At 43.0% G+C, this 14,945-nt stretch overlaps 1 protein-coding gene across 3 annotated transcripts in view; it reads left to right on the top strand.

Moving 5' to 3' along the window:
- The window catches only part of LOC147031483 (uncharacterized), a 158,433-nt gene extending 143,917 nt beyond the window's left edge, over positions 1–14,516 (top strand). For 2 of the 3 annotated variants that reach the window (XM_085863943.1, XM_085863950.1), the window contains exon 9: positions 14,303–14,515. In XM_085863943.1, coding sequence (XP_085720069.1) covers positions 14,303–14,433 — 131 coding nt within the window. In that variant the 3' untranslated portion in view covers positions 14,434–14,515. Of the gene's footprint in view, positions 1–14,302 lie in introns of all 3 variants that reach the window. The other variant, XM_085863959.1, reaches the window with a different exon arrangement.
- The last annotated feature ends 429 nt before the right edge of the window (positions 14,517–14,945 follow it).

Below are 14,945 nucleotides of genomic sequence, written 5' to 3'. Positions count from 1 at the left end.
TGCGTCCTGCATGCATGCTCCTCGAAGGCCTCTGCTGTTGTTGGTGGAGCCCTCGACTCGGGAGCTGAACTGAGTTTGCGATTGGACATCTTCATCGACCATAACTCATACATGAGTGCTATCATCTCATCTCATCTCATCTCATCTCATCTAATGCAGGTGATCCATAGCACGCAGCAATAAATTATGTGGCCTCTGTTATGACACCGGTCAGCTGTTCCTGTGTTTCACCTAGCTTCATCTGTCTTTTACCTGATTTTAGGATTTTCATCACTCTCACCTTGTCAACCCCCCATATGTATGACACAGTGTCACACACAGAGAGGACATGGACAGGTAGCAGATCCTCAATGATATCAGCATGTTTCTCAGCGGTGGCTTTGATATCGATGCTTGGTCTCATCTGGCTGGTAGCAACCATTACAAATTACATGAAAGTTGCTGTTTAACATCAAAATGGAATAACAAGGCAAATACATCATTATCATCAGAAATTACTTGAATGCTACACATGCCTCCAGCTACGAGGTACACAACCTGTTGAACAATGATAACATCTGCTTCTTCATGTGTTGTGCAAATATCTGGCCTCTGTCTGATATCTCTATCACATATCTCCACAGGTGTTAGTTCTGGTCCAGTGACAAAGTCGAGGGGTGTGAATAAGCCGCTTTCCATTGTGTGGGAGCAGATCTGCTCGATCTTTCAGATATTGACAGATAAGACTGATCAGCTGAACCTTGTTCTCTGTGACAATGAGACTGACCTTCTGTGACGAAAACGGAGTGTTCAAGGACAGCTGATGTCGGCTGCTTGCATCTTTCCCAGCCCTGGCAGAGTGTGTTGTTGCTTTGATCCTGTTTTCATCGTATCTATCAATACTAAGTATGTGTCACTCTTCGCAAGATGGGTGGCCACATTATTCACGAGATTTCTTATTAAGTCTTCAACACTTCCCTTGGTAAGTCATTGGATCACCCACAGCCTGGCACATCCATCGAATACGATGCCATCAGGGGGAACAGCTGTTTGATCATACATGTCAACTTGAAGTTTCTTCTTTAGTGTTGATTTTGTTTTGATGATCCACATCTCTCCACTGTTTTTGAACATGGACCGTGGAACTGCAGCCAATTCATAAGTAAACACATCCTTCAGATCAATATCCCTCACCTTCTGCAGTCACAATACCCTTGAGTAAATGAGGGATGTGTCATACACTGGGACTTGGCCAACCTTGATATGCTTTCATGAGACTGACATTGTGACTACCTGCTGTGTCGGAGGCTTGTGGAAACTTTTGGGCCAGCTCTCTTCATGATGCTTCATTTGCTTAGTTCCTGTCTCAACAGAATTGTCCACATTTACAGAATCAGGGGAGATTCTGCCAGTGACAATGTTGATAAGACTAGGATGGCTGTCTGGTTTGGAGTGGATCAATGCATGTTGACAACTTGTTGCTAATCTTCTCCCTGTCAGTAGCATAAGCTTGTTTTCGGGAAAGCATCTCCTCTTTGTGATCAGATACAATAGCTTGTTCAGCTCCATCAGCCATTGATAATTATGCATCCTTCCTCAACTGGCTACATATTCAGAAACATGCAATATTTAGACCCTTTACCATATTACAAAGTTACATTGCTTAGAAGAAACATAGTAATTATTTTACATTTCATTATTCTCCACCACCACCACATCAATTTCTGGAAGAAAGTATAAAACATGCAGAGAATGTCCATCCTTGTAATTCCTTTTCCAACTGATTCTGAAATAACTATTAGTATCATAAAGTAGATAAAATGACATTTCATAATAAACAGGACTTTATGGCTTAACTTGTATTGACAAAGATGCGTGATACAAATTTGTTTCATTTTATAATACAACAATTTACTGTTATTATTGTACAAATAACATGCTATGATTAGTTTTTGTCTATAATTGCATCCCAGGAGTAAGATAATATTGTTACGGTTGTGGGGGTAGATGGAGAAATTTCATAGCAAAGTTAGGATTGATAAAGTAGCATGGTCCATGGTCACTGGAGGATGATCCAGAACTGCAAAGTTTGCGAACAGGCTGAGTGGAGATTTGGTGGGACTGGTTGCTTTGGAAGATCCTGAAGAGTTGTGTAGTGTCTTCAACACCACCGTCCTTGATGATGCCGGTGGATGTCTTGGAACTCACCGTTGGGCAAAGAAGAATTTTGTGTCTCAAGGGACACTGGATACCATTGACAAGAGTCGCAGAGCCAGGCTGAATGGCAGAGCTGAGCTGTTCAGGGAGCTGAGGCGTAAAACTGTACGTGCACTGAGGGTGGACAAGGAGGCCTATGTGCGAGGAATCTGTGAGGGGGTAGAGCATCACCTGTGGTCAAGTGATTCTCATCCTGCTTACAGCGGAATTTGCGCATTACGTTCATCCAAGCCCATCCCTCCGTATACTGCAGTTAGAGCAGAGGGTGGTCGGCTCTTGACAGAGGAGTCTGAAGTGAAGGCCCGCTGGGCTGGTTACTTTCAGCGGTTGTACCAGGCTGATCTACCAGCTGATCGAGTTGGGTGTCAAGGGTGTTACAATCCCTATTGCTGACCCTCGAATCAACTGTGATCCACCTTGATTTGTGGAAACACAGGCTGCAGTGAACCGGTTGAAATGGGGTAAAACTCCAGGGATCTGTGGCATCCATGCTGAACTTCTCAAGGCTGGTGGAAATGCTGCACTCGTGTCATTGCATGCAGTTCTGTGCTCTGCCTGGAACACAGGCATCATCCCAACTGACTGGAGGAGGGGCCTTGTTGTCCCTCTCTGGAAAGGGAAGGCTGATTGCCAAGACTGCAACAACTACCGAGGGGGTGCTCTCAATGCCGGGCTAGGTCTTTGCTCGGATAATTCTTGATAGGGTTCGCCACCATCTGCTTGAGCACCAGCATCCAGAGCAGTCAGGCTTTACACCAAAGAGGTCAACGATTGACCGTATCCTTGCTCTTCGGCTCCTCACCGAACGCAGACGAGAGTTTCGGCAGGGGCTACTTGCAGCTAATGTTGATGTCTGTAAAGCATTTGATTCCGTGAATCAGGATGCCCTCTGGAGGATTCTTGGTCTTCGTGGGGTGCCACCAAAACTGATCGATCTGATGTCTGAACTATACTCTGGTACTGAGAGTGCTGTGAGAAGTGGCGATACCATCTCCCACATATTTACAGTTGTTACTGGAGTTTGTCAGGGGTGTGTACTGGCCCCCACACTTTTCAGCACTTGTATGGACTGGATCCTGGGGAGGATGTTGGACAGATCAATCTGTGGTGCATCATTTGCGAATGTCAAGATCTCTGACCTTGATTTCGCAGATGATGCAGTCATCTTTGCGGAGACTTTAGATATCCTTTTGGTGCTGAATGAGGAGTCTGACCCACTGGGATTACAGGTTTCCTGGGTCAAAACTAAGATCCAGGCTTTCAATGACATCTTGGATGCTGCTGTCCTGTCTGCCTGTTTGTGGTGAAGATGTTGAGGTCATGGAGAGATTCACTTACCATGGCAGTGATATTCATGTCTCTGCTGGCTGTGAGTCAGAGGTCAATAGACGTCTGGGTCAGGCCTTAGGAGTCATGGATTCACTGGATCATGGGGTGTGGCGCTGCCGGTACCTGTGCGGGAGGACGAAAGTCCGAGTTCAGCTCCTTGGTGCTTCCAGTATTGCTCAATGGATGTGAGACTTGGACTCTGACCAGGGATCTGAGACGGAGACAATTCCTTTGGTACAAGGTCTCTTCGGAGAATCCTTGAATATCGCGGGTCGGACTTTGTGTCCAACGAGCGGTTGCTGAGAGAGACTCAAATGAGATTTGTTACCTGCATAGTCTGTGAGCGTCTTCTGCAGCTGTATGGACATGTGGCTCGTTTTCCTGATGCTGATCCTGCTCACCAGATTCTCTCAGCGATGGCGTCTCATGAGTGAAGGAGGCCAATGGGCCAACCACGTGCCTCATGGTTGCAGCAGGTTGATCGGCATCTCAGGGAGATGGGGATGGGCCAGGAATCTGCCTGGAGGATGTCCAGATGGAGGCTCCTGGAGTTCCGGCGGAAAGTGGACGCAGCGATGCGCTGTTCTGGCGCTTGCTCCCACACCTGACCTGACCTGACCTGACCTGACCTGACCTGTCAGCATTAATTTACTTTTTCTTTCCATGAAAACAGTTAGAAAGTTGTACTAATTATATTGTTGACCCCAATGATGTATTTTATTGAGTTGCGATAAATTTAAAACGTGGTTTTTGCCATCAAAATCAAGTCTCTATGTCTAATATAGGCCGAGTTATTGGAAGAAAGGTATTTCGGTGGTGGCCATTTTGAATTCTTCGATTTAAAAAAAAATTCTCCAAGGGTTCCAGCTTGGTGCCCGGCTGATTTATCATCAGTAGGATCAGTTCTGCTAGAAACAACAATAAAACATTTTATGTACCCCAAAACACGCTCCCACTTGAAAACCACATTCTCCCACAAGACTCTTACGTGATATATGTGACATCATCCTCATCTAAAAGTATGGCTTTTCATGACAATTGTTATTTTCACTAGGAGAAAATAGAAAACTGTATGTGCATGAAGCGGACATATACATAATGTATACACAAACTAGAACAGCACTCGGTAGACCGCATACCCTCCACCAGGCTGAATAGTTTAGGTTTTCTAGCCCATTAATAGGCTGTATCTGCATCGAGACTTCAACCAAAATCTAATCGGCTTATTGTCACACACCCAACTTGTCCACCAAGTTGTTGTTTTTTTTGTTGTTGTTTTTCAAAACTCAAGCACAAGGTTTTGAAATGTCGTGCTTCATATTGTTTTTGGCATTATCTCTCAATGGTGACGAATCACTTAAAAATCCGAATGTCCGGACCCAGATCCAGATCTTCACCAAAATCTAATCAATTTGTCCCTTGTCAAACACCCAAACTGTCCACAAAGTTTCAGCCAAATTTGTCCACATCTTTTTAAGATATTTTTCTCACAGACAGACAGACAAACAAACAAGAAAGAAGTTGTGCATCACAAGATACTTGCAAAATCCAAATAAACAAGAGTTGTCATGGAAACAGCAATTTGGTAATTTTGAAAATTTGACCTATGAAGTGTTTTACATAATTGATTGTTATGCATAACAAATTTGGCGGATACATTTTTCCAATAACGGCCTAACAGGGTTTTGTATGTTTCGGATGATCTTAACCTTTAATTTAACCTTTAACCAATTTTGACAAGTTTTTACTCATGTTTGCTACACATACATATAAATAGGCTGTGTAAGTTTCAATTTGATATCCTGAAAAATTATTGAGGTATGGTAATAATAAATTCACAAAAAGTCCCAGTTGATAATGGGGTGAAATTGTTGTCATGGAAACCATTCCATCCATCAGGACCATACTCTGTGTGGAGCATTGGTGCTGCCTAAGCAGTCTCCTGGGCTATTGGGTACAATCCTGGACAGGTCACCACTCCAACACAGGATACCAGCAAGCTGGCACTCATTTTGCCAACCTCAGAAGGACAACAGGCAGAGTCAACCCCACCTGGTATTAATTCAACAGCCAAGTAGGATTTGAACTTAGATCCCAAGCTCACCACCCGAACCATTAAACCTACACCAGGCATATGGAAACCCTTCACAATTAAAAATGGCTAAATCGATCGTTCTGATTTTTGGTGAACCAATTATGTGATGCAATATGCAAATCCTGTTCAGATTTTCAGTTAATAGGATGAAAATTTATGATTTCACCTGAGCTTGACCTCTGACCCTTTAAGCTTTTGACCTCAAAACAATATGCTTCTAGGTTTTGATTTGTGAACCAATTCAGTGAATCAATACGCAATTTTTTTTTCAACCTTGCAGAGTACCCAGTTTCCGGGTGAGTGAAGATTGTGCATTATAGTACTTGCTGAAAAAAGTACAGTCAAGGTATTGCAAGAAGACTCTATATATGCTTGTGTGATGTGCGTCTAAACGGGTCTCATTGGTCTACAGGCATAAAGGGCCTAAGGGGTCTAAAGGTGGAAAGGTTCAAAGGGTCGAGGTGTTCCAAAAGGTCGAAAAGAGTCTTAAGAGGTCTAAAGGAGTCAAAAGATCACAAGGGTATTTTCCAATTGTATTTAGGGTCTAAAGGGTCTAATGTATCTAGAAAGGATATAATGTGTCAAAAGATATAAAGGTCAGGGGTCAAAGTGGTCTAAAGGCTGTAAAGGTCTTCAGACATCTAAAGGATCTTAAAAGGTCTAGAAGTGTCTAAAAGGGTCTTTAATGGGTGTAAAGGGTTTAGGGGTCAAAGCGGTGTAAAGGTCGAAAGGGTGTGAAAGTCTAAGAGGTCTAAGGGGGTATAAAGGACCTTCAAAAGGTTCAAAGGGTCTCAACCCTAGATAGGTGTACCCCTAGGTATGCCCATCCATACAGAATGGGAAAACCCAGGCATACACCTCTCTCAAGTTAAGGGATCTAAACGGTCTAAAGTATCTGAAGGGTCTAAAGGCTCAAGGGGTCGAAGTGGTCTAAAGGATCAAATGGGGTCTAAAGGGTCTTAAAAGTTCTAAAGTGGCTAAAATGGTCTAAAAGGTCTAAGGGGTCTAATGGTCTAAAGGGTGTGGTCTGTAATGGTCAACAGACCCAAAGTGGTTTTTATTATCCCTTCGGCTTGGAGGAAAGACGAGCTGAGGGACGAGAAAATAGCAGGCTACCTGGCCACACCGCACGGCTCGACCGTCCGCACATTCCTGGAGCACCAGTCGGCCAAAAAGGAACCGGGGCAGCCAGACGCAGACCACGCCAGCCACAAGACGAGCCGAGAACCAGAGCACGCCAGCGACGAGATGCCTTTCGTCCAGCCTCGAGAGATGCGTCTTCCCCTCCGAGCTCTAGCAGATCCTCACGCTCGACCAGATTCTGACGCTCTGGCAGATTCCCTTGCTCTTCTGCTCTCTTGATTCTCTCGCTCGATGTCCCTTTTATCGATCTTGGGCGCGATTCGCTCCTCGTGACCCGCTCTCGGGCGCGGTTCACTCAGGTGTGGCTCGCTCTCGGGCGCGGTCCAAGCGAACCGATTCATGACCATATTTGGGAATGGAATTCAGTCCGCTCACCATTGGGTGGGACACAACCCATTCCCTTACTTGGCGCGCAGCCAAGCAAATCGGTTCATGTCCATATTTGGGAATGGAATTCCATCCCCGAACTAATTCCGAACATGCCCGCATACCAGCGAGCGCTCGGAGAATGTCGGGAGCAGAGGGTTATCATTATTGTAGTTGTAGATGTCAGAGCCATGGTTGTTGTTGTAGTTGGAGATGTAGGAGCCGTAGTTGTGAGTGATGCAAAAACCCTAACTATCAAAATAACTCGCAGTGCATGTACATTTATTCACCCATTAAACAAGGGACGGGGACCCTAACTAAAACACATACTTACCGATATAACTATTCTATAGGACCCGTATGTTGTGTGCTCATGGCTTCCAGATTCGCAACAATATATATGTATGGACTAGCAAAGTACCCACTCCCTCGGTGGGTCGAGTTTGCGCATCACTTTCTAAAAAAAAAAATCTGTGTTTTGCAAGAGGACTATAGATCTTCGCATGGTGTGTGTTTAAAAGGTTCTAGATAGTTTAAGGGTCGAAAGGATATATTCCAATAGTAGTTAGTATCTGAGGTGTCAAAAGGGTTTCATCTCTGAAGTATGTAAAAAGGGTCTATAAAGGTCCAAGTGGTCTCAAGCCCTAAATAGTCAAGGGTCCAAGCTGTCTAATCTGTCTGAAGGATGTAAGGGGTCTAAATGGTGTTAAGGTCTAAGGGGTCAAAAGAGTCTTGAGGGTGTAAAAGTCTCAAGGTTATAGTGGTCAAAAGGCTGAAGGGATCTAAAGGTGTCCAAAGTGTCAAAAGGGTCTTATAGGTAAAAGTGGTCTTGAGGGTCTTGGAGGTCTGAAGTATCTTTGAGTCTAAAGGTTGTTTGGTGTCTTTGAGTTCTTATGGGTCGTTGGGTTCCTAAGAGTCTTTGAGGTCTATGTGGTCTCAAGGGTCTTACAGGTATTTGGGTTCTAAAGGGTTTCCAGGGTCTAAAGAGTCTCACAGGTCTTCAGGGTATTAAGGGTTTTTGAGATCTTTTGGGTCTAAAGGGTCTTATGGGTCTTGAGGGTCTTGAGGTTTTAAAGTGTCTTTGGGGTTTTGAGGGTTTTAGGGGTCTGAAGGCAATGATAGGTCTTTGAGTTTTTAAAGTCTTAAGGGTATTTGGGGCCTAAGGGTATTCAGGGTCTAAAAGGTCTTTGGGGCCTGAAAGGCCTTTGGGGTCGAATGGATCTTAAGGATCTTTGGGGTCGAAAGGTTCTTCAGGGTCTTAAAGAGCCTTCGTGGTCTAAATGTTCTTAAGGGTCTTTATAATCTTATAGTGTCTTTGGGATCTTAGGGGTCTTAAAGGGTCTTAGGAGTCTTAGGAGTCTTATGGGTCTTTGGGGTATTTAAGGGTCTTAATGGGAATTAAAGGGTGTAAAGATATAAAGCTTGGAGGGATCAAAAGGGTATAACAGGTCAAAACGGTGAAGGGATATAAAGGTGTTGAAAGGATCTTAAAGGTAAAATGGGTCTAAAAGGGTCTGAAAGGTTTTAGGAGTCTTGTAGGCCTTTTGAGTCCTCCGGGTCTTTTGAGTCTTCTGGGTCTTCGTGGTAGTTTGGATCCTCGGGAACTTTTGGGTCATCTGGGTCTTTTGGGTCCTTGGGGACTTTGGGGTCTTTGGGTCTTCGGGATCTTTTGTGTCCTTGCTGACTTTTGGATTTTTGGGGTCTTTTGAGTCTTTTGGTTCCTCTGGGTCTTTTGGGTTTTCGTGGTCCTCGGGGTATTTTGGGTCTTCAGGGCCTTTTGGGGTCTTAAGGGTTCTCAATGTTCGAAGGGTTCTCAGCAGTCCAAAGGGTCGAAAGGTACATTCCAATAGTACGGAATTGATAGACATACGTGTGTGAAGTCAGTGTGAAATTAACGTTCAAACATTATGTAATTAATAGACATATAGTTGCACTGCTTCACCATGAAAGGAACATTCCAGAGTTCCTAAATAATAGATGTACGTGGAATCTACATGCGATGTTCAAACAGTTTGTAATTAAGCCGGAGCTTGATGTTGGCTTCAAGGCTGGGCTGGGGTGGCTGGCTTGGGATCTTAGGGTCTTGCGTTTGAGCCCTGGTTGGCTGCTGAATTAACACCAGGTGGGGTTGACTCAGCATGTCATCTTTCTGAGGTTGGAGAAATGAATACCATTGTACTGGTAGAGGGGCACAGCATCAGTGGCACAGCTGCACCCCAACAAAATGATAGCTACCTGGCAGCCAAGCTGCCATATGCAAGAAGTATGGAATTAATAGGCATATAATCACAGCTGAGTGACTCACAGCTTCACAGCCACATGGGCTGTACTTTTTCATTTTTATGTATGTAGATATAGATATACAGTGCCTATAGAAAGTCTACACCCCCATTCAAAATTTTCACCTTTGTTGCCTTACAGTCTGGAATTAAATTGCATTAAATCCGACTTTTCCCACCTTTTATTTACACATCGTAACCCACAACTTCCAAATGAAAAATTCTACAAATTTCAGAACATTAATTAAAAATACAAAACTGGAATATCTTGGTTGGATAAGTGTTCATCCCCCTGAGTTAATATTTGGTGGAAGCACCTGTGACAGCAATTACAGCTTTGAGTCTGTTGGGATAGGTCTCAACCAACTTTACACACCTTGATTGGGCAATATTTTCCCATTCTTCTGCACAAAACTGTTCAAGCTCAGTCAAGTTACATGGAGAGCGTTGATGGACAGCAATCTTCAAGTCATGCCACAGATTTTCGATTGGATTTAGGTCGGGGCTCCAACTGGGCCACTCAAGGACATTGATCTTTTTATTGCTTAGCCACTACAGTGTAGCTTTGGCTGTGTGCTTCGGGTTGTTGTCATGCTGACAGGTGAACTTCCGTCCCAATTTCAGCTTTCTTTCATAAGACAGCAGGTTTTCCTCAAGGATTTTTTTTCCCCTTCTATCCTGACAACTTCTCCAGTCCCTCCTGATGAAAAACATCCCCATGACATGATACTGCCACCACCATGCTTCATGGTGTTCACAGGAGGGTTGCTGTTCTTTGGGTGATGTGCTGTGTTTGGTTTACACCAAATGTAACGTTTTGCATTTCGGGAAAAAAAAGTTTCCATCTTGGTTTCGTCAGACCACAAAACTTTTTTTGACGTGGCTTCGGAATGCCGAGAGTGTTTTTTAACATACCTCAAACGGGACTCAACGTGGGCTTTTTTGATTAATAGCTTCCTTGTTGCCACCCTACCATACATGCCAGACTTGTGGAGTGCTTGGCATATTGTTATCCCATGCACACAGCGACCAGTTTTTATCAAAAAGGCATGTGGCTCTTTCAAAGTTGCCATTGGCCTGTTGGTGCCCTCTCTGATCAATCTCCTTCTTGCTTGGTCATCCAGTTTGGGGGGATGGCCTGATCTAGGCAGGGTTTTTGTGGTACCATACGCCTTCGACTTCTTATTGATTGTCTTCACTGTGTTCCAAGGGATAATTCAAGGCCTTTGAAATATTTTTATACACATCCCCTGATCTGTACCTTTCCACAAATTTATCCCGAAGGTCTTTTGAAAGCTCCTTGGTCCTCATGGTTGAGTCTTTGCTGTGAAATGCACTACCCAGCAGAGGAAACCTACAGGAACAGCTGATTTTATTTCGAAATTGAGAATCATGACTATTTAACACAAGGTGGAGGCCAATTAACTTGGTGTGTGATTTTGAAGGTGATTGGTGACACCTCAACTAATTTAGGGTTCCTCCTGATGACTCCATCTTTTCTCTTTACTTCTTCAGGTTCCTTGTTGGCCTTCCGTGCTATTATAAGGGGGGTGGGGGGGGGTGGACACTTATCCAACCAAGATATTCGAATTTTGTATTTTAAATTAATTTTCTGAAATTTGTAGAATTTGTTTTTCACTTGGAAGTTGTGGGTTATGATGTGGAAAAAGTCTGATTTAATGAAATTTAATTATAGGCTATAAAGCAACAAAAGGTGAAAAATTTGAAAGGGGGTGTCGACTTTCTATCGGCACTGTGTATCAATATCAAGTGAATCGGATGAAAGTTGATGATTGACATGACCTTCCCTCTGACCTTTTGACTGAATGTCGGTTTTTGTGACTTCCAGGCGACTGACAGACAAACTTACAGACAAACACACTCGGTGAACGATTATACTTGCAAATCTTTGATTTCGCAAGTAACGAACATACAAAACAGGAGTGAATATATAACCTCCATCCATCTTCGGTGGTGTAGTGTAGGTAAAGAGAGGGGGGGACGGTGCGAGGGGGAGTAGAGTTCAGAAAAAAAAACAAGTTGGGAAAAGGAATAGTAACAGGAAAGTGGGGTAGCAAAGGGTGTTGGATGAATTGATAAGTGGAAGAGAGCAAAGGAAAATATGATGAGGAGGAGGGTCAGAGAGAAATAACTTTCCATCATTCGAGTGTGACTATTTTATTTTCACATGTAAATTGTAAATGCACCTTAACGCCATTCAATGGTCACTCAATCAGTTCAATGCACCATATTCCTGACAGAACGTCAGTGCTGCCAAAACAGTTCCCAAGCACTTGTTTGCCATTGCTTTCCCAGCAGGCAGTGAAGGCTGGAATTTATGATTTCATCAGGATACAGGCAATAACTCGCCTCCTCTTGACACCATGGGATCTTTAACGTCTACCAACTAATGCATGCAGACAGGATGCCAAATTTAACATACACCCAAGGGACGACATTGATGAATCACCCTGCCTGCGAAACACTGGGCTGACAGTTTATAGCTGGGTCAGGATTCGGACCCAGGCTCGACAGCCTCGAGGCGAGTGTGTTCTCATCTAAGCCATCCTGCCAACCCTTAAAAAAAAAGACTACAACAGGCAAATAAATGCATTAGCATCTGCTAGCAATTTACTAGAAAGCTCTTTATCCCTCTACTCATCTCAATTTACCTTTAATTTCACTTCTGCACCAATCTCAAAGCATTAAGTTGAATGTAGGCTTATTATTGATGGAATGTAGAAATTATATGACCTTGAATAGGATTCCTCTATGAAACTAGAACGGCAGTGAGTACAGCGCATACCTCCGTCAGGCTGAACACTTTATATTTTGTATCCCACTGATAGGCTGAATCTGAATCTAGACGTGAACCAAAATCGAATCAGCTTGTTCTTGTCACCTAACCAGCTCATCCACCTAGTTTTGTCATAATCCGTGTACAAATTGTTGAGATATCATGCGATGTATCAGTTTTTTCCAAATAACTCAATGGTGAAGAATCACTTAAAAAAAAAACTTGTATTCAGATCCAGATCCGGTTCTGGATCCTCACAAAAATCTTATTAATTCATCCTTATCACCTGTCCAACTCATCCACCAAGTTTCGTCTGAATCGGTCCATAACGTTTTGTGATATCGTGCTGTATATCGTTTTTGGCCCCATCTCTCAAAGATGAAGAATCACTTTTAAAAATTTAAAAATTCTAGTATGTGGATCTTCACCAAATCAAATCAATTCGTCCTTGTCACACACCCAACCTGTCCACCAAGTTTCGTCCGAATCAGTCCACAACCTTGAGCGATATCATGCTCACTGACAGACAAACAGGGGTGAATACATAACATCTGTGCACCTTCGGTGGTCCAGGTAATAAAAACGATATAAAGCCGTTTTCGGCAAGTAGCAATTTTGGCTTCTGAACTAATCCTCATCGCAAACCTAACCACCACCCGTCCTTGTAATATGGAAAGCAAACAAAGCGAAGGCGGATGCAAGCAGGGAGCAAAATTGAATTCGATACCGTTGTTTTTGAGGCCCAGTGGAGGAGAACCACTCTGAAATCCTCAAGGCAGTTCATAAAATTAATAAAAATCTTGACCACATCACTAAATGTTTGTCTATCTTTAAACACTGTTTGTTTAGAACTGCAATTCACTCTTAAATCATTCCTTTCGGGGACATTATCCTGTTGTGAGCATTCACCAGGGTAACTCTTTTTGCACACACATATTTCTTTATCAGAATCGATAACATTATAATTGGCCACGATAGCCAAATGATTTTCATACCCAGTGTGATGATCTGAAATCTGATAATAGAAGAACATCTCTTTTTTTTTTTTTCAACTTTTTCATAAAGCAATTTCTCTCTATGAGAGGAGATGCCTTGCAGAGCTGTAGCTATTACATTGTGAGCATCACGTGAATGTGGCGATGGAGATAGAGAGGACACTGGAGAGGTCAAAAATGTGTTTCTCCCATCCATGAAGTTATATCTCTGCACCAGCGAAACTCAGCACCGATGTTCATCCTTTATCAAACCCTCGCTTCCAGGGCTGGCAAGATAGATTAGAGGAATGTGCAAACTCACCTCTTAGCTGTCTAGCCTGGGTTTGAATCTCGACACAGCTATATACTCTCATCCTGATGTTCCGCATGCAGGGTGAGGCATCAATGTGTGCACCATCCCACGGAAGGATGTCAAGCTCGGGGACCCGTCTTCCAGCACTCTTTATTGATGGACCATGGTGTGTCTCTTGAAAAATAGGCAATTTATCTCTGGGACCCTGAACTAATGACAAATGACTGCTTGGAAAGCAATGGCAAACTACCCAGGAAAAAAAATTTTTCCTCCAAAAACAGTTTTGGGCAGCACCGACCCTCTATCAAGAATCTGGAACACATATGCTTGATTGACGTCATACGCTTTCTCAGTGGTGGGTGTTTTTCTTGATCCCATTGAAAGAGCGATCTTTTGTTATTGGGCTCTGAAACGTTTTGAAAGGAGAACCCTTTTTGAATGCACCCCAAATATTCCAGGATTTCTCATGAGATTCGATATAAATAAATTTCATTTTTCATCAGATCCCAAAATAAACTGAGCAGTTAGGGAGATAAAATCCACTCCGTATGACAGTAAAGGAATGAAACTTCCCACGAAGTATAAAGTGACTACTGAATTCAGAACCATCATTTCTCTCACACAGGAGGCACTACTATGGTCATTGAAAGTAGATTTTGCTTGGATTTTAAAATATATATATATATATATATATATATATATATATATATATATATATATATATATATTGTGTTTGAGATATAGCCTTGTAAGCATTCCTGTATAAACAGCCCTTCCTGTGATGATTCATGGATGTACCGATACTTTCAGTGCTCTGGCGGACATCACTCCACCGGGCCACTGGAATCCGAATACTCCAAGTTGGTGTTGGACAGGTCAGTCTTCTAATCTATTCCTTTCTTTTCAATTCTTCTAATTTTCTTTTTTGGATCTATTCATAATCTATTTCTTTATTATTCTACTGTTGTCCCACACCTTTCTTCCTCTGTAATTGCAACTCCCCAAGCTTTTAATAATAATAACAATAATAGGTGTTCCTGGCAAAGAACTTCAACATAGGAGGATGTCATTAGGCCCATTTAAGCTTGCACTATTATTATTGAATTATGGCTGTTTGTCTGTGCTCTTTCCCTTTTAAATGCTGATCATCAAGCAAGGAAGCAGCACAAACCATTTTTAAAATCTTTGGTATGACTCGGTCAGGGTTCGAATCACGAACCTCCCAGACTCCAAATGGATGCTCTCTAACCATGATGCCACTGAGGCTGCTTTTCTAATTACTATTCTTGTAAAATTAATTCTTACGATTGCTCGACCGATTATGGGTGTTATAGGTTAACTCGGGTTGCTAACTTGCTCAGCTGCCAGCATTTGTACTGTTTGATTCCTCAGCACGTCGAATCTGGATAAAACTGCCAATTCTTACGTGATTCCATCCCGGAGCGCTGCATCT

The sequence above is a fragment of the Eptatretus burgeri genome, chromosome 2 (assembly GCF_056783735.1).
Source record: "Eptatretus burgeri isolate ZD-2024b chromosome 2, Ebu_testis_v1, whole genome shotgun sequence".
Lineage (NCBI taxonomy): Eukaryota > Metazoa > Chordata > Myxini > Myxiniformes > Myxinidae > Eptatretus > Eptatretus burgeri.
Note: the sequence above shows the minus strand (reverse complement) of the source record. Positions and strands in the feature narration are given on the sequence as shown.